Raw genomic sequence first — 25,626 nt, forward strand, 5'->3', positions numbered from 1 at the left:
CCTTTGCCTTTTCCTGGCGCCCGGTGATGACGCAATGCTCCCTGATTGGCTCTGCATCGGAGGCGGCGGTTCAGGGAGCCGAGAATTGTGAAAGCTGGACACGCGGTAGCGAACGGCGAGGAGCTTAAGGGGTCTCAAGCCCAAAAAAGTTGAGAGGTTTGCAGGTAAGTGCCCCCTTTTCCTGTTGGTGTGGGAGCTGCTACGCGTAAGGGGAGGCTGCTGCGAGAGAGTCGCGTCGCGTCTAGACGCTTCCTGGATGTGTTGCGGTTGTACTGGCGCTATGTCTCTTTCATTTTTCTGGGTCTCCTGGTGGATCCTGGCTTCTGTAAATCCAGATTCTCCCAAATCGTGTGAGCCTCACCGCATCTCAGAGAGAAAAGTGTCTCCTTTCGACCGGGCTCTGCTTAAAGGTCAAGTTTCCGTGCGCAAGTTTTTTCTAGACTCCCCAGGATGCTTGGGAGGGTTGGACCGATCTCGAATACCTGATGTAAGCGCTTCGCGAGGTCTGGGGCCCATGGAGTGAAGCTAAATCCATCGTTACTGACTGAGCCTAAGTGTTCCCGGGGACAGTGCATGCTGGGATATGTAGGTTCATAAGGCAGGGTAGAGATTTAGACCCAGCTACTTTGTAGTTGTATGACCTTACGCAACTTGTTTAATAACTGTCGGACCCTCGATTTACTCATCTGCAAAATGGGAGCTATAGTACCTAAATCATTAGAGTGTGGTACCCATTAAAAAATCAATGTATGTAGAGAACTCTGCCAGGAAACATAAACTGAAATAGACTTGAGATTTGTCAAAAAAATCAGGGAAGCTGTGCCCTCAAGACTACTGCAGCAATCACAAGACCTGTTCTGTAGCTTGAGTGTTCATCAGAAGGGTGATGGTAGATTAAATTGTGTTACATCCAAGCTATGCAGTATCATGAAGTAGTTATTTTAAAGGGTAAGTTAAATTCTGTGTCTCTTCTTCAGGAAAAATATCCGTTGTGTATTCCTGGGCGAAAAGCAAATTTCAGAGAAGTGCTTATAGTATAGTATATTTACATTTTTTAAATTAAAAAACACCCTTTCCCATACAAGTATATTTAAATGCTTGTGTGCATATATAGAAAGGTTGTAAAGGTTGGAGGATGGATAGAGGCAGAGAAGGGAGATAAAGGAAGACGAGAACAGTAATAACAGTATAGCAAAATGGAAAATATGACTAACATTATATCTTAACATTACAGTTAATTTGTAAACATTGCATGTGTTTATGGACAAGATGGGACTTCTAATAGACTACCAGCCTATTAGAGTACAGCCTCTAAAGGCAGATTTCTATGATTTAAGTGGCTCTGCCACTTTGTAAATGGTCACTTTTTTAGCCTCAGTTTCCTCATCTGTAAAATGCCCGTAATAATAGCATCTGCCTTAGATTGACATGACAGTACATAATAGTGGAGTTAACGTGAATAACAGGACCTGATACACAGTAAACACCCAATAAATGTTGCTACTGTTGTTGTTATTTCTTTAAATATGTGAAACTAATTTAACTTTTATTGTGATTACTGGCATATTTGGACTTACTCCTGCCATCTTATTTTGTATTTTCTATTTTTGGTGTGCTTTTGGTCTCTTTTCCTCTTTTTTTCCCTTAAGTATTAACCAATTCTTCTTGATCCTTCCCTGCCCCTCCCCAGCGGGTTTGGGAATTATCCATTTTCAGTAATCTTTTAATGCTTACTTAAAATTTTTTAACATGCATACTTAAAGTTTAACATTATTCATGATCTCTCTCCTCCTCCCAAATAGTGTAAGAATTTTAGAATAGTACCTCTGAATAGTTTCCTCCTCATCTTCCGTTACTAGTTTCTAGAATTTTAGAGTCCATCATTTCTGTATGTCTTTCTTAATCAGCTCAGTGCACCATATTGTTTAGAAGTCCTTCAGACTTTTTTTGCATGCATATACAGACAGTGTACAGTGTGTGTTTGTGTGTGCATATTTATAAATATATATACGCAATTTTTCTTTTGCAAAAAATCTGTTCACCTAAGCCTGCTCTTTTCCCTCAGTGTATTGTGGTCATCTTTCCATGACAGTCTGTAGAGAATCCATTAAGAAACATTTAAAACTCCCTTTTTTCCTAAGGGGATGGAAGGAGGGGAGAAATATGTGGCAATGGAGGTATTAAGATATGTACAATGCTGCCACAAGTGCAGGGAATCTTGGTTAGCCCTTGTAAAAGCATAGATCTACTTGTCCTTAAAGTGATTAAGAGTTTTTCCATTAACCATTATTTCCAAATGGCTCTTTTAATGGTTTTTTTAAGACTTTACCAGGAAGTGAAAATGTAGATGTTTGTATATTGAGAAGAGACAACCCCAGAAATCTTAGAAGAGACTCACAACAAGTTAAAGGGAAAAGGGTAATGATATGAAGCCAAATAAAAACCAGTTAATATTTTGGAGACCGTTAGTTTGTTTCTTGAGAACTTTGCTTGGATTAATAGACTATATCACTCCAAAAGCATGTTTTAAAAATATGTACATGAATATGTGTATGTGTGTATATATTTACATTACTACATAATAAAACCTTTTTGTGTTTAAACCCCTAGAAAAAATGTGCAGTTATAAAAACACTAACCACAAATTGATCAGTAATGAGGAAAGGAAAGCTGGGTTCAAAGCTGGACAAAGTTGCATGTTATTTTTTAAATGTTGATTTCCAGCTAAAGTACATTCTCTGTTGCTTTCCTCAGATTTCTTCATATTTGCATTCATCCTCAAAATACACAGAATCACCAGTAACAATTTATCTATTACAATACTTTTCTTTAGACACATTTGTCTACTTTTCCTTGCTTATACTTTTTCCTTTGATGCTGTGTCCATTTACTGTGATTAGGGTAGGACTCTTAAGAAACCCCAAACAGCAGAATGTAAGTACACAGCATCAGAGTCCCATACTGTGGAGAGAACCAAGTGGGTATTTCTCTCCAGCTGATCTAGTGGGTTCAGTACACTAAGCTAAGGATTTTCAATTTCATCCTTAAAGTTATGGAGATTAAACTTTTGTGCATTGTATCACAGGAGGACCCATCTCTGCATCTAAGAGCATGGTGGCTGAGGTCCTCTAGAACTACTATGGACCTGTAATGACAGACCTTGGGTTGAGAATGAAGGAAGCTATTTCTTCAATTGAGGAAAGAGTGGGAAGAGGAGATATGCATATACAGACATTGTATTACTCTCACTTCAAAGATGTAATCAAAAGCTCAGGCCTCTTGGCAGAGACCTGGGTTCTAGACTAAGTGTGATTAATCTTGCTTAGCCTCAGATTTGTTATTGTGGAACCGCAGAGGGGATGGTCCATGAGGAGCTCTCAGTTTGGCGTCTCTGGTAGTAATGGTCAGACTTAACTATTTTCAGCATTTCTGAAGTCTGATGGCAATCATACATTACCTGGGATGTTAAACAGAAGTTTACTAAAGCACTGCGGTTTGTTGTTTTTACCTGGAATTGAGTTAACTTGACATGGAAAAGCACATTATCTCATGCTTGTCAGCAGCTTTGATGGTCAGTCTTTTATGTTATTTATTAATAAACTGGAAAAATGAAAGGAGGGTTTGATGGGGAGAGATAATAATAAAAATTGGTAGCATTCTAGAATCCTAAACTTCATTTTTCAAACATGCTAATTTTATCCTGTGAAGACTCTTCCTACTTTTATATGGATTTAATTTAAAAAATACAACTCGTGTGTACATTTAAACTCTTTACAAAACTTAAGCAGCTCAGATGAGACAGAACTTTTGGAGTAAGGGGAGGAACCAGCAAATTCTTCTCTCTAGGCCTTTCTGAAAACACGCGGGACAATGCAGTTTCTTCCATTCTCAGATGTGTGTGAGGGTAGTAAGCGCTAAGTTGTTGTAGTATTAGTAATCTTGGTCCATTAAATTTTCATTAGTTCTTATTTATGTTTCAAAAACCTATTGTTCCATATTTGTTGATTCTAATAGTCAGAATAATAGGGTTGATTCATTAACTTTGAAGTGAATTTCTTACTTTCATGCTTCCCCCGCTTCAGTTCTCTAGAACTTACTTAGATTGCAAGATACATTCTTTAACTTTGCTACAAATGGCTTCCAAGCTCTGTTAGTTTAAAAGATTTTTATCACTTGAAACCAGAAGGTTATGTGTATTATTTGATAAATCAATAAGGAGTATGAGGGACTTCCCTGGTGGTCCAGTGGTAAAGAATCCACCTTACAACGCAGGGGACGCGGGTTCGATCCCTAGTCAGGGAACTAAGATCCCTCAAGCCTGCGCACCACAACTACTGAGCTCGCACGCCTCAATGAGAGAGCCTGGGGGATACCCACACGCTCTGAACGCCACGAGCCACAACTAGAGAAAACCCGCACGCCACAACTAGAGAGAAGCCCGCGCGCCACAAGGAAAGATCCCGCATGCCACAACTAAGACCCGATGCAGCCAAAAGTAAATAAAATAAATAAATAATAAATAAATAAATCTTTTTTTAAAAAAGGAATATGATTGTATAAACTAATGACTCTTCTTTTGTATTCTCTTGTATTTTCTATATTACATTCTCATTAGCCTGTAATTATATTTATTTTTTTGGTATAAACTTTCTTTTATTTTAACAGTTTTAATGTGTAATAGCATGGCTTTAAAAAAATAGCTTTTATATTACCCTTTGTTAAAACATAATAACTTTTTTTTCTTAACACTCTCCATTTCTTTGGGTTCCAGTGAGACATTTTATCTTTGTGATAACTTGAAATAATGAAGGTAGAGTCACAGAAAATTGACCAGCCTTTCCCCAAATACTTATACTATTTTTTATAATTCATGTTTAACATGAAATCACTTATTGAACCATACAGAAAGTAGTTATTCTTATTTCTAAAATTCAAAAGACTGTTAACTATTTTGTTTCAATATAAAAATTTATAACTCCCAAAAAAGTAATATATACATCCCTGAATATTTTTTAACTAATGATAAATAATGCTTATTTATTTGGTAACATCTTAAACAATGGTTGACTTTCAGCGTGTGGTTTAGTATAATGCTTAAGAGGATAGGATCTAAGGTTGGAACCTCTCAGAGAGCTGCATTAATTTATCTATTAATAAAACTGGGCCTAGCCTAACTGGCAAAAATTCCAGAGGGTATGGTATCAATACTTGCTACAGAGACGCTGGTATTTCAAAATGCTGAATATCCAGTGACATTTTGCAAATGATCTGCCATGCCTGGTCACTGAGTTTTACAGGGCATTTAAAGAAGTGGGGCCCATGGGCTTCCCTGGTGGTGCAGTGGTTGGGAGTCCGCCTGCCGATGCAGGGGACGTGGGTTCGTGCCCCGGTCCGGGAGGATCCGACATGCCGCGGAGCGGCTGGGCCCGTAAGCCATGGCTGCTGGGCCTGCGCGTCCGGAGCCTGTGCTCCGCAGCGGGAGAGGCCGCAGCAGTGAGAGGCCCGCGTGCCGCAAAAAAAAAAGTGGGGCCCAGGATTTGCTTCACTGAATAATAAATTAACACAGTCCAGCAAAGTAATTGACCATGTTTTCTGATTTTTTTTCCCTGTGTATCTGTGGAATTTAGAAAGTATATCTTTTTTGTTAATCAAATATTTTTCCTTCCCAATTATAAGAATAATGAAACGTTGCTTACGAATTGCATGGATTCCCACACAGTTTCTCACCTCTGTTTGGACACCGTGTAAGAACAAAGTTGGAGAATAATCCCACCTCTCTGACATAACCTCTGTTTATCTTTTGATGTATGTTCTTCCATATATTTTAATAAACAGCAGAATGCTGTTTTGGAATCTGTTTTCTTCATTTAATTACATATTAGGAAAAATTGCTATGTTGTCTAGTATTCTCTCAAATTAGAGAAAGGAAAAAAATAGATCAAATCAGTAATCAGTATTTCCTAAGCAGTATGACATTTCTCTATATACATTTTCATGGCTGAGAGCAATCCATGGCTTCACAGTGCTCTTTCCATGATTAGTCTTTACTTCTGTCCTGTTTGTTTGGTTTCCATCAGCTCAGACAAAATTTCTATGACTGAATTTAAATGTGGTTGATGTCATCATATTGTGCTGGGACTTTGGGGAAGGTGTCTTATTCTCTCTGTGTCTTTTCCCATTCCCCTATTCCTGATATCTAAAAAAATCCTAGACTGGAAGTAATAACAAACATGCTATCTTTTTTTTTTGTAGTTTGCTTGGAAAAATGTTTAGCTTTTAGATATCATGGAACTCCTTCTGAATGTAATGTACTTTTCTTATCAGGACCTAGAGGAACCCCTTAGGATGAAGCTAAGTCTTACCAAGGTGGTTAATGGCTGTCGCCTAGGAAAAATAAAAAACCTAGGCAAAACAGGGGACTGCACCATGGACATTCCAGGCTGCCTTCTGTACACCAAGACTGGCTCTGCCCCACACCTGACCCATCACACACTGCATAAAATCCACGGAGTTCCTGCCATGGCTCAGCTTACACTGTCATCACTGTAAGTATGAGACCTGGTCATTCACATGTCAACCCTGCAGCAGCTTGGTTACCTTAATAAGGTGTGGTAAAGAGAAAGACTTTTTTGCTTACGTGCAAAATCTGTAGGTTTTTTAGAATGAAATCAGAAGAGAGATATCAAATATTGTACATCATCTGGCCCTAATCTGGAATCATGGGCCAGACCTACGTGATAGAGCTGCTTCACTTTTCCATACCGCCCTCATTGCCACTGCTCCCAGGGGTGACAGGGCCTGGAATGCTCTATGAGGGCTAAACTTGGAACCTAGGGGCTGTCTTCACGCACCAGCCTCAAAGTTTTCTCTGTCTCTGCACATGTTCTACTCTAGGGAAACAACTAAGGAGTGAGATCATTTTGTGTAATGTACATACTGACCTCATCCCTAATTGAAGAATCTGCTATAAGATCAAATAACTCTGTAAGATTGTGTTAATAACAGTGATTTTAAAGGGACAAGGGAAAGAAGAAAATCTAGATATTCTGAGGCCATTGCTCTTTGCCAATTTCTCCTCTCACAGAACCACTTGCAAATTGAAGAGCTTTGCTCTGGCTAGTGAACCCAACCTAATGAGTGGGGACTCTTGAATAATGGTGTACTTGGTTTTTTGAGATACATTTACTGTCACGTAGCTTGTTTGGGTGGGAAGAGGGCTTCAGTTGTTGCATAGAGTATCTAGAATGATTCATTATTATGTTACATAGTTTTCTGTTTTGCTTACAGGGCAGAACATCACGAAGTCTTGGCAGAATATAAGGAAGGAGTTGGAAAGTTTATAGGTAAAAATTAATCAGGTTATTTGTGTGTGCCTTGTGGTGTATTAATTTGGAGGTTGGAGATGCTGTTTATTCTTTGATCCTTCATTCATACGTTTATTTATTCATTAATTTAATAAGCATTTAATGAGTATCTAAGAACCAGGAACGCCTTTGAACTGGGGATTCAAAGATGAGTGGGAAACAACTGCTGCCCTCATGAAACTCAGAGCCTAGTTGGGATAAAGATAAACAGGTAATTCTAGTAGAGTGTGGTGACTACATTTGCAGGATCAGGTGTAGATACATGTATCATGAGAGCCCAGAGGAAGGAACACATAACCTGCTGTTGGGTCCATGTGGAAGGAGGTCAGAATAAAGGAAGTATTCTTGACAAAGAAGATGACGGGGCACCTTAGCTGGGTCAAGGAAGAGTAGGAGTTAGCCAGGTCAGGAGGTGGGTGCAGTGGTGGTGGTAGACAGGTGTGAGCAGACACTCCAGGCAAAGAGCAAAGACCTAGAGGTGAAGGACTGCATGGGACACACCTAAGATCCAAAGCAGGCTTGTCATGTTTGTGCCTAAAACATAAGGCAGAGGATGAAGAGTCTATATTCAGCTATATTCTGATATGTTAATATTATCTTCTGTTCCAGAAATAGGATTTTGAATGCTGATCTATGTGTCCATTTATTTATAGGAAAAGCTTAGCAGGGACAGCCAGAGAACCAATTCTTCTCTAGACCATTTTCTCTTGAAGCTTTTTCGCAATATCTAGGACTCACTTAAATGAATGAAAATCCTGCTTCCATTGGTTGTTCAGTCCTCTGCTTCTGAGGGAAACTGCATGACAACTTGGTTGTCACAAGGGCCTGTGTTTCAGGAGAGGAATTTATATAATATCGTTTTCCTTGATCTGAGACCCATTTTAATAACCAGCTTTAAAGTATACAAGCGTATAATTAAGTGAAAATAGCTAATATAAGCTTTGTAGAGATAATTGTAATAATTGAAATTGTAGACAATAAGGTGGAGAACTGCAGAGATTTTTGTTTGCTTTATATTTTTGGTCTTTTTTCAGCAAAATTCTATCTTTATTTCTTATGAAAATGCAGCATATGAAATTTAAGTACATATGGCTTAGTAAACTTTTTTTGGATTTTTTTTTAAACAACTATCTTTTTGATTAAAGAACCTAAGAAACTGGCATCTTGAGTAAATGAAACTTATTGAAAATGAGATCCATTTGCAATGTCCTACAGCTTTTCTATAATTCTGCCCCTAGGGACCCATGGTGTGGGCTGGATTTATTATTAATAAGATTACCTATTGACTGTATAATTTCATCTTTCCAGCAGCTAGTTCCCCTTGGATAGTGCCTAGAATGACCATACTTGATATTAAATTCTTCAAAGCAAATCAAGCAGGGTCAACATATCATTAAACACTTTCATTGTATCATACTTCAGGTTATACCTTTCCTTTGTAGCAACTCGCTATGTCTTCAGACATGAACCTTTACATTTAATTCTTCTTTTAGATTAGTAGGTTTCAAAGTAATCTTTTCATTCATGTTGACAGGCCTCCTACAATTCTAAGATAAAGTATGAGCAATTTATTGTGTTTTAGACTTGCTTTATCCAGCGGTACACATTATGAAGCTGCTCTCTGTTACAACACAGTGTAATTGTTGATGTAAGTCCTCTCAAGGGTTCTTTTTTTATGTTTATACAGGCATGCCAGAATCACTCTTGTACTGCTCCCTGCATGATCCAGTCAGCCCTTGCCCAGCTGGTTATGTAACAAATAAGGTATGTTCTCAGAAGGTCCTCCAAGGCTGAAGGCTTTTCTCAGGAAGTCAGCCTATGGGATCTCTCAGCTGCAAGGATCCCACTGCTTGGGATGCTGAACCATTCCAGACCCCTTTATGCCTTCTCTTTATTTCTACGACTATAGTGGGATGGTGTGGTTCATAGGAGTTAGAGTGGGGCAGCCCAAGGATAAGGTTAAGGTAAGGACTGTATCCTCAGCTTTTTCATTGTTGCCCAAAATTTGGGAGTAGAGAAAGGTCAAGTACATGCCAAAAAAAGAAATTGCTATGATGGTAGAAAACAATAGTCTTTTGATACCATGCTTTATTTGAAGTTTTAACAACCTCAGGAATAGTGGGGAAAGTTGCTGACGAGTATTATCACATGTATAACTATATATAGTATCTCAGTATAATACTGCTTTTTTTTTTTTTTTGCGGTACACGGGCCTCTCACTGCTGTGGCCTCTGCCGTTGCGGAGCACAGGCTCCAGACGCGCAGGCTCAGTGGCCACGGCTCACGGGCCCAGCCGCTCCGCGGCACGTGGGATCTTCCCGGACCGGGGCACGAACCCACGTCCCCTGCATCGGCAAGTGGACTCTCAACCACTGCGCCACCAGGGAAGCCCTAATACTGCTTTTTAGAACAGAATTTGAAAAAGCTGGAGATCTTAGCTGGTGAAAAACAGTATTCAAAGGACTTCCTTAAAAGTTTTAACCTGAGATATGGCCCCATTGCATTGTCCCTGAGGACAGCATTCTAGCAAAGCTTTAGTATATATTGCAATTTTACAAACAGTTACTTTTCTTGCACCCACTTTATTGATATCAACAATATCTATTAATCTTACCTAAGGTAACTATTTTAAATTTGTCTTCTGTTTTACACTTCTTTTTATTTTGTAATTTGAATTCAAAAGAAAATATTTTGACCTCGGTTGTCTATTCCATTTATAAGGGAGAAAGGATTCATTTAAACAGTGTTCTTGTGCCAGAATAAAAAGATTATATGTGGCCTCGCATTTATGTCCATCTCTTCTAAGAAGAGAGATGCTGTAGGGAAAGGAGTAACCAAAGGTACATATAGAGATTCTTGTGTACTATGGGATTTATGTCTTTGCACATATTTCTGTATCTAACTCAATCTAGTAAACACTTACTAAACATTAATAATGTGTGAGGCCCCAGACTGTGCACTTGGGGCACAACCATGAATTCGGATACTCTAGTCAGACATATATACAATGGTGTGATAAGGGCTATCTTTTCTTTTTCTTTCTTTTTTCCTTTGTTTGTTTATTTATGGCTGTGTTGGGTCTTTGTTGCTGCTCATGGGCTTTCTCTAGTTGCAGCGAGTGCGGGCTACTCTTCGTTTTGGTGCGTGGGCTTCTCATTGCAGTGGCTTCTCTTGTTGCAGAGCATGGGCTCTAGGCATGCAGGCTTCAGTATTTGTGGCGCACGGGCTCAGTAGTTGTGGCTTGCGGGCTGTAGAGCGCAGGCCCAGTAGTTGTGGTGCACAGGCTTAGTTGTTCCACGGCATGTGGGATCTTCCCGGACCAGGCATCAAACCCGTGTCGCCTGCATTGGCAGGTGGATTCTTAACCACTACGCCACCAGGGAAGCCCCAGGGCTATCTTTTCTGTGAAAGAAATAAATACAAATTGCTGAAAGAGCTTATAAGAGTGAGCAATTGATTATGCCTAGTAACGTTGAAGGAACACAACAGAGTAGATGGTATTTGAACTCTTATGTCTTGAATAGTATTTTACCAGGCAGAGAAGTAGGGGAAGGCCATTTCAGTGAAAAGGAACAATGTGATCAAAGACAGAAGAATTAAAGTCTGTGGTGTATTCAGGAACAGCAGGGTGTGGCGGAGAATGGAAGACTGGGCTTCTGGAAAAGTAATTATAGAATTCTGAGTGCTAACTCAGAAGTTGGCTTGTGTGGCCGTTGAAAGACTTTATCGGAGTGCCTCTGAGCTATCAGGTCCTTAGAGAATTTGGAATATAGTATAGGAAACCTCTTTACCCACCGTGTGTAGGATATTGAATTGCCACCATCTCTCCATCTGTAAAGAAGAGTTGAGTTCAGGATTGCTTTGATCATTTTATTATTTTCTTTTTCTTTTCATGTTACTCTTCCGAATCCCTCATCGTCTTGTCCTGTGGCAGTCAGTGTCTGTGTGGGGTGTTGGAGGACGAGTGGAAATGACTGTCTCCAAGTTCATGGCAATTCAGCAGGCCCTTCAGCCAGACTGGTTCCAGTGCCTTTCAGATGGAGAGGCAACGTGTGATGAAGCCACTTCCATAAAGAGAGCCAGAAAGTCTGTTGACCGATCGCTTCTATTCCTGGATAATTGTCTGAAGCTACAGGAAGAGTCAGAGGTAAAGCCGTGCCACTCACCACTCCTTTCTCTTAGAAACTCTCGCTCATTTACGTTCCAAGATACCACCCTTTCTCCTCCTTCTGCTTCTCTGCTCCTCATTTCTTGGTCTCTTACTCTCACCTGATTTTTTTTCCTGATTGTTTTATTGCTCTTTAGGATTCTGTCTTAGGCTCTCTTTTCACCCCTCACTATTTGTTCTCCCTGGGCAGCTCCCCTTAGTTTAAATTGCTGAAAATTCTAAACTGTGTATGTAATGGAGATCACTCTACTTAGCTTCAGAATTACATAACCACAGGCCTTTGCTAGGTTCTGTCACTAGAGTATTCCTCACATTCACCTCAAACTCAGAGATAACCAAACTCAGCGTCTCCCCTCCTCTCACCTGCTCTTCCTTCGGCTCTCCCTCAATACTCTGTCTCCCTTTGTGGCAGCCCCCAGCTCCTCATCCCAGAGATTTGAGTCTTTCAAGACCCCTTTTAATATCCAAGTAATACTCAGTTTTTCACTCCACCTTGGTTCCAGTTCCCTAAATAAGTCTGGAATGTGCCCCTCCCCACCCTTCTTGTCTCCTTAAGGCACAGTAACCTCATCATCTCATGAGCTGGGGAAGATGAAGCTGTAGCAGTGAATAAAGGATCTTGATAGCAGAGTTAATAAAGCTGGAAAAGGAAGGGTTCATTAGGAGAGAGCAGAGGAGGTGGGAGAACAGGAGATATGATCAGAGGAGAAGCTTTCAGTGTCTGATCATTTATGTAGAGTAATCCTGAGCAACAAGTGGGCCCCACTACAGCAAAAGCACACGGAGTTTCAAAAACATCATTATTTTGAGTTTACCAATAAAAAATATAATTTGGCTAATCAAGTTAATATACATGAAATAATTAGAGGAAGCTTACTTGTCGTTCTTAATAGAACTCTCAGTATGGGCAATAAGGGTCCAGCGTGGGGCCATGGCTGTGGGTCTACATCGTTAGCTCTGCCAACAGTTGTTTGCTAGCAATTGTTTTGAGCCAGTAATTATCCTCGTAGGATAAGTAATGTTTGGATGAGGAGAAAGGGAGGACAGGGCGTGTGACGGAGCGTGATTATTAGATGAGCCTCAAATCCCTCTTCTGTGTTAAGTCAGCCTGACCGTTTCACGTTGTTTCTGTGTGTTGGTCAAATGCAGGGGTCCCTCTCTGTACCCCTTATGCTCACGCTATTGTCTTGACATGATTATTGATAGTGCCCCCTTTTACTTTTAAATGTGTCCCGTTTTAGACAATAAATTATATGGTTATAGTTCTTACACCATGAAAATGAATTTCCCAGATGGGGCTGTACTGGTCACGGAAAGGGGCAGGCCTTGTAACTGTCTCCTTTGTATGGTGGCATACATCTTTTCCTCTTCCTGTGATTTTTTCCCCTCTGATTCACTGACTCCTCTTCCTCTGAATGCCCTTAAATATTGAAGCTCCCCAAGGTTCTGTTGTCGGCTTTCTTTCCTTCTCCATGCATTCCCTAGGCCAGGGATGGCAAATGAGTTCCATCTCAAGGTGCTTGGAGCTGCTCCCAGGTGCAACGGGGTGAGGGCGGCCCGCTGGCTGGCTCTGTCTGCCATGGCAGCAGGCGTGGGGAGTGGCAGCACTGTGTCAAGCACCTACCGTTCTCTCTAGGCTGGGCAGTCACACTTTATATACATATCCCTGACTTTCGGTCCGTATGTTCAGTGGCTGATACCTCAAGCCCAGAATGCATGAAAGAGAATAATCATCTTGCCTCACCCTCCACTGTTTTCTTAGGATCCCCTGTCTTTGCTCCTCTCGTCATCTCCCTGGACTTCTGAAATTGGAGCCAGGAGTCCTCCTAGATTTTTGTCTTCATCCTCTCCCCAGGCAACTAATCGGTCAGGTTGAGTTGATTGTACCTCCTGATGAGGTTTCAAATCCTCTTTCTCCTCTTCACCCCCACCCCCCACCCCGCCACTGCCTTAGTCCAGTTCTTCTTCGTCTTTCCCTGGATGATTAAAGTCGTCTTCTACCCCATCCTACCCTCCCCTCATTCATTCTCCGCGCAGCAGATGAAGTGTTCTTTCTGGAGGAGTAGACTGATTGTATTCCTCCTACTTAAACCAAAAAGCAAAATTCCCTCTTTATAGCCTTCCAGGCTCCCTCCCCATCCCTCTCTTCTACCAGAGAGCCACTGTTGATTGGTGTTTTTCCTTGCAAACCTTATTTTTTTACAGTTCCATACACATAAATATTACATATATGCATGCCTATATGTGGTTTTTATTACATGAATATAATCATCTATTCAAAAATTTGCTTGTTTTTGTTTAACAATATCTTGAAACTCTTTTCCTGTCAATGTATATGTTAATATATGTTCTGCTTTCTTTTTAAAACAGCTATATAGGAAGCCTACTATGAACATATTATATTGATACTTTACTTAAGCCTTTACTCTATTTTTTTGTTGTTGTTGTTGTTGTACCCGGGCCTCTCACTGTTGTGGCCTCTCCCATTGCGGAGCACAGGCTCTGGACGTGCAGGCTCAGCGGCCATGACTCACGGGCCCAGCCACTCCGCAGCATGTGGGATCTTCCCCGACCGGGGCACGAACCCGTGTCCCCTGCATCGGCAGGCGGACTCTCAACCACTGCGCCACCAGGGAAGCCCAAGCCTTTATTCTATTGATGGATGTTTAGCATGTTTCCAGTTTTTCATTATTCTAAACATCTTTCGCAAATAAACCTTGGTGCATATGAATGAATATATTTGTAGGAGATATTCTTAGAAGTGGAATTTTAGGATATATAAAGATAAAAGCATTGACGTTTTGGTAAGTGTTATCTACTTGCCCTCCCAAGAGGCTGAACTAATTTTTATTCTCTCTAGTTATCAGGGTATATAAGTGCCATTTCTCTAACACTTTTACCTCTGCTATGTTGCTCTCTGTCTTTAACTTTTTTGTCAGTGTGATGGGCAAAAATGGTATCGAATTATTTCCAGTTTTCATTTCCTTACTTGTGAGGTTTAGTAAGCTCTCCAGATATGTACGGGGCATTCACATTTGTTTTTCTGAAGTTCATAGTCACATATTTGCCTAGATTTCTATGGGGTTGTCATTTCCTTAGAGGATTTGTCGGAGCTTTACCTATGGTGTAGACATTTATGTGTTCCTCCAAAGAATAAGTTCCCCTTTGTCTTTGTTGATAGTATATTTCACTAGGGAATTTTTATTGTTTTTGTACTCAAATATGTCTGCCCTTTCCTGTAAGCTTTAGCTTGCTTTGAAAGGCCTTCCTTATCTCAAGACTATAAAAATATTCAACCTATTCTTCTAATACTTGTATAACTATATTTTTTATGTTTAGATCTTAGGGCCGTCTGGAATTTATTTATTTTTTTGCGGTATGCGGGCCTCTCACTGTTGTGGCCTCTCCCGTTGCGGAGCACAGGCTCTGGACGCGCAGGCTCAGCGGCCATGGCTCACGGGCCCAGCCGCCCCGCGGCATGTAGGATCTTCCCGGACCGGGTCACGAACCCGTGTCCCTGAATCGGCAGGCAGACTCTCAACCACTGCGCCACCAGGGAAGCCCTGGAATTTATTTTTGAGGATGGTGTACAGTAGTAATTTTTGTTTTATGTTTTTCCAAATCGACAGTCAGTTGCTCCGTCCAAACAGTTTTGCAGTTCCTAAAGTTATTACTAACTAAGAGATTTAGAAGTAACCTAAGGTAGACCAAGATAGCCATTTATAGAAATTAAAACTGTTGCTTTTGTTCTTTTCCTCTTATACCTGCTTGGTGTGTGCTTAATTTAATCTACGCTAAAGCCTGATTAACTATGTTGATTGCCTCAGCTTCTCTTCGGTCTTTTCTTCCCTTTTTGAGTGGCTTTCAAATTGTGTTCTTTGGAGCCCTAAGGGTTCTTAGGAAGGCGGTAAGGCTCATTTAAACAAAGGTCTCCACTACTGGAAACAGTTAAAAGCGTTCAATCCTTTCTTCCCTTAGGTCCTCCAGAAAAGTATGATCATTGGAGTGATTGAAGGTGGAGATGTGATGGAGGAGAGGCTGAGGTCAGCACGAGAGACAGCCAAGCGGCCTGTAGGTGGCTTCCTTCTGGATGGCTTTCAAGGGACTCCAACAACCCTGGAGACTAGACTGCACTTGCTGTCATCAGTCACTGCGGAGCTACCGGAGCACAAACCGAGGCTAGTGTTCAGTCAGGGTGCAGGTCGAGCCTGGTGAGCTGCAGAGCAGGGGTGCTGCCGAATGTGTGGTATGCAGTCTGTACGTGGGTGTGTCTTTTGATGTTTTGATTACGTTCTTTCTGGGCTGAGTCTGCTGAGGCAGACTGTGGAGGAAGTTTCCATCAAGGCTGTCTAGCCTTTGATTTCAGAATGTAGACCAGAGGACACTGCCATGTGAATTAATTTGATCCTCATTATAAGTGAGGGCAAGTGTTATACTGGTTCCCCTCATCCTTGTGCCAATTGTAAATATTGTTCTTTATTCACTATAACCTGGTGCCTGGGGACAGATAGAAAGTCATGTGGAACTCTGGCCTTAAGCAAGTAAAGTTAAGGACAGACCTGGGATGCCTAGTGGAATGAAGATGGGTTCTGTCAATAAGGTCCTTTAAGAAGTTCTTAGATTTGAGGCAGGTAGTGAGTGGTATTATTTTTTGAAATCAAGGGCACTGGCAACCCTAGTGGGGTTGGTTCTTTCCATCAGTCACAGGATTCATTATGTGCTGGAGAGAAGAGTGATCTGCAAGATTCAGAGCTAAAAATCCCCAAGTTTCTGAGTATAGCCAATGTCTTATAAGACTATTCAAATTTTTTCTTTTTAAAAAACCGTAGTCTTTTATCCCAGTTGATATGAATATTCATGCTTTTTTCCTACAGATATATTAAGAGGTTTGATTATGGGGTGCTGCTTTATACCCCTTGGGCTGCTGGATATGTGTATGTAATTTTACTCTTTTTAAAAAATCCAGGTATAGCTTGCAGTTAAGTATATGAATCTTATGTATACCCGGATGAATTTTTATTGGTATATATGCTTGTGTAAACACCAGCCAGAGCAAGATATTGCCATCACCCCAGCCAGCATTCCCCCCTCCCCCCGCCCCGCCCGCCCCAGTTTTATCCTAGCTCTCTGTGTTCATTGCTTTGCCTCCTGTGCTTATTTCATTCTGGTGCAGATGATAATTCAGCACTAGTATTTCTAGTCATTTTCTGGACTCCTTTTGAGTTAAGTGCTCACAGATGTCTGTTACTGGATTTGAAAGCTGGGATTGTTTTTCTTTCTATAAGTGTGTAGAAATGCCAGCTTCAGTTGGAGAGGAGTTCTAAAACATGACATTACTTGAAGGAAACTGTAGTCAGAAAAACCAGCATATATTTAAGGGTTCTAGTTGTTTAATATTACATAAGCCTTTTTTTGGACTTCTTTTAGAAATCAGGGAGTCTATAAGCTTTTCTCTGCCAGTTTGTAAAAGGGACCTATGAGTAGAAAAACAAACATAAAAAATAGCAGCCAGCCAGCCAGCCCTAGTCTAGTGCATTTCCCCATCTCGTTTTAGTGGCAAAACCTGGTTGAATGTTAGTAACACTCTCAGAATTCATTACCCATTGCCTCTGGAAATACCATCTCATTCTACCATGCAGACATTTTATTAATGGAGAAGATATAAAGAAGCATAAAGAAAACTTAGAGCCTGTGGGCAGAGTTGAAATTCCGAGAGCAAGAATTGCTTCGTAAATGAACCCATGAAGAATACAGTAGATAAAAATGTCTTTCTTGAAGCAATTATGAAAAAGAATTAGAAGCAAAATACAGTTAAAACATGGAAGAGTATTTGAAGGGGAAATAAAGCACACAGCTTTGCACTAAAAAAATCTTATGTAGTGAATAGGAAGACTACAAAGTTCAGTCTGAGACTACGGAGGTTATTTCAGAAGGGATGAGAAGGGAAGGAAAACTAACCTTTGTTAAGCTTCTCTTTGGGGCAGAAACTACACTTTGTGCTTTTGCGGATATCTCATTAATCCTTACAACCAGTCTATGAGGTATGTATTCTTGCTGTTGTTTTTAAAATGAGAAAACTAAAACTCAGAAAGGTTAAGAAACCTTCCCAAAGTAACACAGCAAGTAGGGATTCTGGTCCAGGTCTCTCTGCCTCCAAAGCTCTATGTTCTTTCCATACACCTCCTTGTCTGCTGCCTGCCACGCTAACCATGATTTTTGTTATTATTACTGTTAATGCCCTCTGGAAAGACTCTCTGATTTCATTCCTGGCATTGTTCTTATGTCACTGTTCATATTATTTTCACAGGCTCATCTGCGGTGTTAGCCAGCCAGATGAGGTGCTCGAGTGTATTGAAAGAGGAGTGGACTTATTTGAGAGTTTTTTCCCTTATCTAGCAACAGAGCGGGGATGTGCCCTCACTTTCAGCTTTGATTACCAGCCGATTCCTGAAGAGACATGTAGGTCTTTTGAAGTTAATCTCTCTGTTACCCTTAAATTCTCTCTATTTCCTATCAATTTTTGCCTTGAGTTACAAGCCAGAAACATGTGCATACTATAAAGCCAGCCTTTTATAAAACTATGTCTTTGTTTCTTATCTGTACGCCCGGCATGTTGGCACACAAAACCAGGCACTTAATACTATACACATAGCTCATCAATATTAGGAAGTGATTTTGTAGTGAGCAGAACCAAGAAAAACAAAACCTCTTCTATTAAAAACCTGAAAAAAGAACATTCAGAGTGAATAGTGATGAAAATCTAAGAAAAGAAAACCTTTGAACTGCTTGGTAAAAGTTAATTTGTTTTTTCACAAAAGAGTTCTTGTCTGCTTTTTGCAAACCCCATGCTATTAATACACAAGGAGTCTCATCCCCTCTGATCCTAGTGTTACTTTTGCTTTTTTGGTTTTTTATACATACTGAGATGTGAAAGCTGTTTTCCTCTGCTAATGGTGCTTTGAAGCACTGCCATTTTCTTTTAGTGTTTAGTTATTCAGAGGTCAAGAAAAGCAGTTTCAGTTTCTAACATTTAACTGGCAGTAGAAAAGGAACCAGGATACAGACTTTGGGTTGGGGTCCCTTGAAGTGTCTCCACAGTGTTTCAGGAGAATGTTGTGTGCCTGGCCTTCCGTCTGGCCTTCAGAGTGTGCTTTCCTTTCTCTCGTCCTGCTCTCCGTTGAACTCTTGCTCTATCACCGCCAACCTTAAATTTGAGTAGGGCCAGAGACTTCTTTAAGGGTTCATTTTACTCCCCACAAGTGATGAAAATTTCATTCAGAATATGTTACACTCCTATAAAGCAACTGAAGCGTTAATCTAAATGGAATTAGTTCTAGAAACAAAATCAATCAAGTTGATCAAATTCATATGTAGAGGAGGTCAATTTTACTGTCTTTTAGACAGACTATAACGTAATGTATTTGGATAGGCACACCATAAACACTTTATACATGTTCATGACTTCATTTACAAGTGAAATTATCTCTGCCAGGACATAGGTGACTGATAGTCATTCTGTACCGTGAATACGCAAAACTCTACAAAGACCCTGATATTGAATTCTCTGTAACAAACACGTTCCTTTTGGGCCAGAGAAAGCCAAATTTCTTTATGATTGGGAAAACTGAGTTTGAACATTTTTATGCAAGTATTATGAATCACATTTGTGTGCGTGTGTGTGTGTATAGTAAATTGAGGCTTTTTGCCAATTACAAAGTGAAAATTCCAAAGGAATAAGTTGCATAATGTAGGCAGCAATTCCCCCTAGTAACACTAGTTACTATGCAAAGAGCCAGCTGCTCTGAAGAGAGGCAAGTAGATGAGTATTCCTGGTGTTTCTCTTGCAATTCCAGGAATGTTCTTTCTTAAAGCAAAGAGTTCAAGGGAACAACTCAAGTCCCCATTTAATTATAAGATATATACTTGTAACTACTGTTCCCTTAGACATAGTTGAATCTCCAAGTTTTGGTACTATAGGTCATAGGCCATTGATCATCTTGTTACATATTGCTTTGTTTTTCTTGTGCTATTTCCTTCCGATAAGTTCTGAGGAGTGGAATTACAGAGTCAAAGGGCATGAAATAGTAACTAAAATAAAATTCTCCCAATGGCCACTCTTTATCTGATCTTCATTCAAGACCTTTTTGTTGGTTTGTCCTTTAGTATTGCAACAAAATGGGACACAGGAAGAAGGAAAATATGCGGATCAAACAAAGAAGAGTAAAACAACTAGCTGCAACCGAGAAATGACATCATTTGAAATTAATCTGAAGGAAAAAAAGTAAGGAATTTTTTTTTAAGTATGGATTTTGATTTCTGACTTTTTAATTTCAGTCTGTTTTGAAAGTTTATATAACTGTTCCCTTTTCAGTTCATGACTTCAAAAAATATTTATAGTTGGATATTGCTTGGGCCTTCTCAAATTCAGTGCCAGCAGTACTCTTTTCTTCTGCAGATGAATTTGTGTACTTTGTCTTGTCAGAAAACTGAGGCTAGATAACTGTTGTTTTAGAAGAGCTGTCAGAAAAATTAGACCAGATCCATTGTTTGGTGTTCTTTACTCCTTATGATTACTTTAAATAATAACAGTGTAAAATAAGGATTTCAAGATAAAATATTACAACAAAATTTTTAAATTTTAAGGAATTTAAGCCATCTTGGTTATATACAGATTATAAATCTTAAATAAAATATTTGCCTCTATAAAGACCGAACTAAGATATCTAATAACTTTGTATTTGGCCCAAAGTGGAAATCATCAGTGAACCAGTGAGCGGTTTTTCTGTGAACTTGGTATACTCACTTTAATGCTGGGGTGTTTTTGGTCTTATGTAAAGGGACATTTTAGGGACTCAGACTTATTTATGTCTATCTAGTAACGGGACAGACTTGAAAATTTATGAAAGAATATGAAATTCCTAGTTCTTATTTCTATAGTGATTTCTTGATTATAGGTCTGTAATGGTGACGTTTACCACATTTGACTTCTTGAAAAATAGCCAAGGAGATTCATTTCCATTTTTAAAAACCTAGGGTAATATAAATGGTTACTACTAAAATTCACTTTACATTATAGATATAATTGGAAACTCCGATATTTTTATCATCAGCACTAGAAGTTTTGGAGATTTGGCGTTCAGATAGTAGCCTTGCTTGTGACTGTGTGACCTTGGTCAAGTCATTTAACTTCTTTTTAATAGCTGATAGAAAGTAGCACGTATATAGTGCTTAGCATGTACCTAGCAGTGTCCTTTACTATATTAACTTATTTAATTCTTGTAACAACTCTTATTAGGTAGGCACTGTTACTACCTTATTACATTTCAGATGAGAAAACAAAGACACGGGGAGGTTAAGTGACTTTCCCAAGTGAGTTGTGAGCCAGGAACCAACCCCAGGCATTGTTGCTCCATAGCCCTCCCTCTTAAACCCCTTGGCAGTCTTCACTGGTAAAGTGACAGGAAAAATGCCTATCTCCATGGGTGGTTACAGAGATTAAATGAGACAGTATACATAAAAGTTTTTTGTAAACTGCAAAAAGCTATGCAAGTAAAAGGTCATATCATCTCTTCTAATATTAGCCCTGGTGGCGAGTGGGAGAAAAGTGTCATTCATCAGAACAGTGTCTCCTGACATTTTTGTGTGCCTGTACAGTGTGACTAACCCTGCTCAGCAGGGGGGAGCGAGCACGTGACTCTTCTGCTGCTCCTTGGTAAGCCTCAGTCTAGGAGGTCGTATCCATCTGAGGAAGACTCCTGAGTCTCCCGGCCCATTGTACTCTCTGTTAACTTTTGACCACGTTGCCGCCTTAAGCAGGTGCCTGGCACTACATTTGCCAGTTGTGTTACTAACTATTGGTTGCGTGCCAGCAGAGTAGGTTAGTCTAGGTTGTCGAGGTCTTGTTTTCCTCACTTTCCGGAATATCGTTGTAACTTCCTTTCTCAGGTACCAGGAGGACTTTGATCCACTCGTGAGAGGGTGTCCCTGTTACTGCTGTAAGAATCACACTCGTGCGTACATCCACCATCTGCTGGTGACCAACGAGCTGTTGGCTGGCGTCCTGCTCATGATGCACAACTTTGAACACTACTTTGGATTTTTCCAGGCCATCCGGGAAGCACTAAAAAGTGACCGACTGGCACAGTTGAAAGAGCTCATCCACAGGCAGGCGTCTTGAGACCTGGTACGCATAACCTCACTCTTCACGTTGAGCCTGCACCACGGTTGTGATGTGGGAGGAAGACAGCAGGAAGCGATCTTCACTTTAATCACTTATATTTGAGAATGAAGTCTACTCAGATAAGGAACATCTGTACTGAGGCTAAAGAGACTTCTTCTTACGACTGAAATGACCTAGAATGACCTAGATTGATCAGAAAGAATTGAAACCTGACCTTGAATATTTCTGCGCTAACTCTTTTAGTCAACAGAGATTCGTTTAGTCAAAGATAAAAGCTTTAGATGTGAAGGGACAGCCTTGAAGTGGGGATGATGAGAATCTGAGGGTTCACTGAGCTGGATTGGAGCTTGAAGGGAGTTGATTGGTCATGAGTAGCATGACCTCTGTGGACACATGCCTGTTGACCAAGAAGGAATTTGTCTGATTCAAGAGTTTTCTTCATTTTAATCCTTATATTCTCAGGGGTCTCTTTTCGACACTTGTGCCTTCCAAGCTGTCCTGGCAGTGCAATCAACCTTGTGATTTAACCAGGCTCACATCTCCACGGAATGTGGAGCTCACACATTGCTCCAATGACCAGTTGGCCCAGGGCACACTCTTCGTTTGACCATATGGTCTTTCTGTGACTTGTCTCACTAGAGTCAGCGCAGTTGCCTATTAGGAGCTGAAAGTTTGCCTAGCTGCTTTCATCTGGTCGTGCAGATCCACTGTGTTCTGCCTTGTAGGGTCATTAAGAGTCGAACCACATAATAACTGGAGCTACATCACCTGGGGAGATTCAGTCACCGTGTGTTCACTTGGACAGAGCCCTGGCCTGCCAGTTAGAGGATTGGGTTTCAGTTCTACTCAACTATGACACTTGAGCAAATCACTTAACCTCTCCATGCCTGCTTCCTCCTGAATAAATGGGGACAGGCAAAGTGAATAGTACTAAACTAATTTCTAAGATTCCATTTCGCTCTAATATTTGGGGAACAAGAAGTTTTAGATTGGAACCATAGCTTTATGTGTATCCTTGTTTATTGATCACTATTGGCCTGATGAAAAATGCAGTGGTGCCAGGAGTCAGGCAACAGTAGAGATATTTGAGAGCCTAGAAAGGTTTAGCCTGTAGATTTTAAAGTGGTTGGTAAATTGGCATCAGCAGGTCCTGAGGCTGGGAAGACCTTCGCTGATCACCTCTGATTCTCTCAATTTTTTTCTGCTCTTGTCAAAGGAATGACATTCATGTTGATGGTGTGACAGGTGATTTTTATTTTCTTTGTGCTTTTCTATATTTGTCAAGTTTTCTATAAGAATACACATACATGCACGTTTCACACATAGTTTTTATAGAAACAGCAGAACCAAAAAGATGCCTTTGTTTTGTTTGTAGGGGGATAAAATATATTTGTTTTACATTCTTGTGCTACATTTTTCTATTTGTTCATTTTAGTGGGCATTACTGAACTTTGTTTTTAATTATTATGTGGTTACTGTATTTTTATATGTAGGGTGCCCACCTGTACTGTTTTCTTTTATTGTGGTTTAAGAACGTCCATGAATTCCAAAGCTCATGAATTCCAGAATTCATGGATATTCTTACAACCTCTCCTCCAATTAATGGCAAGGATACTTATGAAAGACAGAGTTTCTCTTCTCAAGAATCTGCTTGTTTTGGGCTTCCCTGGTGGCGCAGTGGTTAAAAATCCGCCTGCCAGAGCAGGGGACACGGGTTCGAGCCCTGGTCCGGGAAGATCCCACACGCCACGGAGCAACTAAGCACATGTGCCACAACTACTGAGCCTGCGTGCTGCAACTACTGAAGCCCGCGCACTGAGAGCCTGTGCTCCGCAACAAGAGAAGCCATCGCAGTGAGAAGCCTGTGCACCTCAACGAAGAGCAGCCCCCGCTCAACGCAACTAGAGAAAGCCTGAGCGCAGCAACGAAGACCCAGTGCGGCCACAAATAAATAAATAAAATAAATAAATTTATTTTTTAAAAAAAGAATCTGCTTGTTTTGAAATATATTGGATTGGAGTTGTTCATATGTTTATAACTCCTGTTCAGTGCCAAACCCATTGTTGGAGGGGTATTAATAAATATCCCAGAATCCATATAAAATTTATGAGTTTTATTTGTGTTCAAAACCGAAAATTCTGTCCAACTTTGTCCATTTTTCTAGGTCTTTTTCTTATTAGCACATTTGAAAAAAATGTTCCTTTCCTTTAATGTAAATCTATTAAGGTCAATAGCCAATAAACATTTTTAATTAAAAAAATATACTAGTCTGGTTTCCTGTAAATAATAATGAGTCTATTAAACAAAGCGTTAAATTTCCACGGTACCAGAAATGTTCTCCGTTAAATTTCCATGGTACCAGAAATGTTCTCTACTATTCCATCTGTAGTCATGGTTTTAAGTGCACTCACACTAAATGCAGAATCCCAAGAAAGAGATTCAGGGATGCACCTGTCTTTTTACATTATATAATCAAGGGCCTTAAGGCTATGCTAGCACATAATAAAAAAATAATAATAGGCACAATCTATGGAGTACTTTTACTGTGCCAGGCACCTTAGTAACTGCTTTCCACACATATCTCATTGACTCTTAGAGCATGGCTGTGAAGCGTTGATACTATTATTCCTAGCCTGAGTTTCGGGAAGGTTGAGTAGCCTGCCTGAGGGCCTACCAGGAATTTCTGGAAGGTTGAGTAGTTTGCCTAAGGACCTACCACTAGTCAGCTCCCAGGTTAGACTTGGCGCCATCTGACTAAAACTCAACAGTTAACCGTTGCAGTAGCTTCTTCCTGGTGGCTTACTCCTGAGTTGAAGGGGCTACGAGAAGTGAGGACTGAAGAGGTGGGTCTTCTGGCCCCGAGGTGCGGGGTGCTTCTGGACCTTTGCTGCAGCTCAGTCCTGGTTTCCAGTCCTGCACTGGAGACTAGCTGGCCCTGGCCTGTGTGGCCCATGGTACCGTGTTGGCACCTGTAGGTCTGTAGGTGCTCAACGTGAGTTGCCATTCCACGTCCCCCAGTCCTTCCTGACCCCAGTTTGGGGACTGTAATCACACCTTGAATGGTTTCGAGAGGATTTCTGTCTGCGATCAATTAAAGTGGGGAGTCAATAGGAGCCTGAGGTTTCCTATATGCCTTGGGGGAAGGATATTTTATTATTCTCTGGGAATAAAGGGAAAAGATTCTTTTAAAACATTTTTCAAACTAAATACTTGTGTAATTAAAGCATTTTAATAAAAATTTCAAACAAAGACCATCAAAAGGTCAAGATTAGAGTGTGTAAGCAACCATCTTCTCCAGGATGTTTTTTCCTGTTGAGGCAGCTTGGAGCTCACTGAGAAACCACAGAGTTAAATGATTATCCTGTGCCTTCCTAATTAGGAACAGGCTGCTCTCTGCAGTTTGATTAGTCTCGCTGGTAGCGATGGGATTACAGCTTATTAAAACTGACAGTGCTGTGGGGGGCAGGGAGCCAGGAAGGTCAAACTTACATGCCGAGCCAGCCACCAGCAAGGCTCTGCTTTACCTGAAGGTTTGGTGTAATTGGCATTCATCCTAATATTCTTTTTCATTTCTTTTATTTTTTTTAACTGTCAAGTCTCTTCCTCATTTTACACCTTTTCTCTCTCTTCTTCCTCATGGGCGTCCCTGACTTATGACCATATAACCCAAATAACAGTTGGCCAAACCAGAAAAGCAAGCCCAGTGTAGGCAGTGTGAAGTAGGGTAAACATACATCCTCGTTGTTCACAACAGTCCTGGTTTATGTCTGTAGTCCAGGCGTCATTACTAACAGCGCCCCCTTTTACTCTCAAAAGTGCCCTGTTTGGACAAGTTATATGGTCACCCTAATGTGAGTGGTGGGGATGGTCAAACTAGAGAGCAGACGCCCATCTAAACAGGACAGCTGCTACCC

The 25,626-nt window shown here is 40.6% G+C and overlaps 1 protein-coding gene across 5 annotated transcripts; it reads left to right on the forward strand.

Annotated features, from left to right (window-relative positions):
* On the forward strand, positions 1-22,571 carry QTRT2 (queuine tRNA-ribosyltransferase accessory subunit 2). Of its 5 annotated transcripts, XM_027105146.1 has the most exons (10): positions 1-164; positions 336-4,495; positions 6,325-6,545; positions 7,288-7,343; positions 9,052-9,128; positions 11,299-11,511; positions 15,511-15,710; positions 17,840-17,991; positions 19,696-19,813; positions 21,478-22,571. In XM_027105146.1, the coding sequence occupies exons 2-10, from the start codon at positions 4,484-4,486 to the stop codon at positions 21,707-21,709; spliced, it is 1,281 nt and encodes a 426-aa protein (XP_026960947.1). In that variant the 5' UTR covers positions 1-164; positions 336-4,483; the 3' UTR covers positions 21,710-22,571. The 5 variants fall into 5 exon arrangements, with proteins under 5 accessions (XP_026960947.1, XP_026960957.1, XP_026960940.1 ...); XM_027105156.1 differs by lacking the exon at positions 336-4,495; XM_027105139.1 differs by lacking the exon at positions 1-164 and having other exon boundaries at positions 215-4,495.
* Positions 22,572-25,626: the final 3,055 nt, after the last annotated feature.

This window comes from Aethalodelphis obliquidens, unplaced genomic scaffold, assembly GCF_003676395.1.
Source record: "Aethalodelphis obliquidens isolate GAN/ISIS:26980383/991018 unplaced genomic scaffold, ASM367639v1 scaffold1, whole genome shotgun sequence".
In the NCBI taxonomy this organism is placed as follows: Eukaryota; Metazoa; Chordata; class Mammalia; order Artiodactyla; family Delphinidae; genus Aethalodelphis; species Aethalodelphis obliquidens.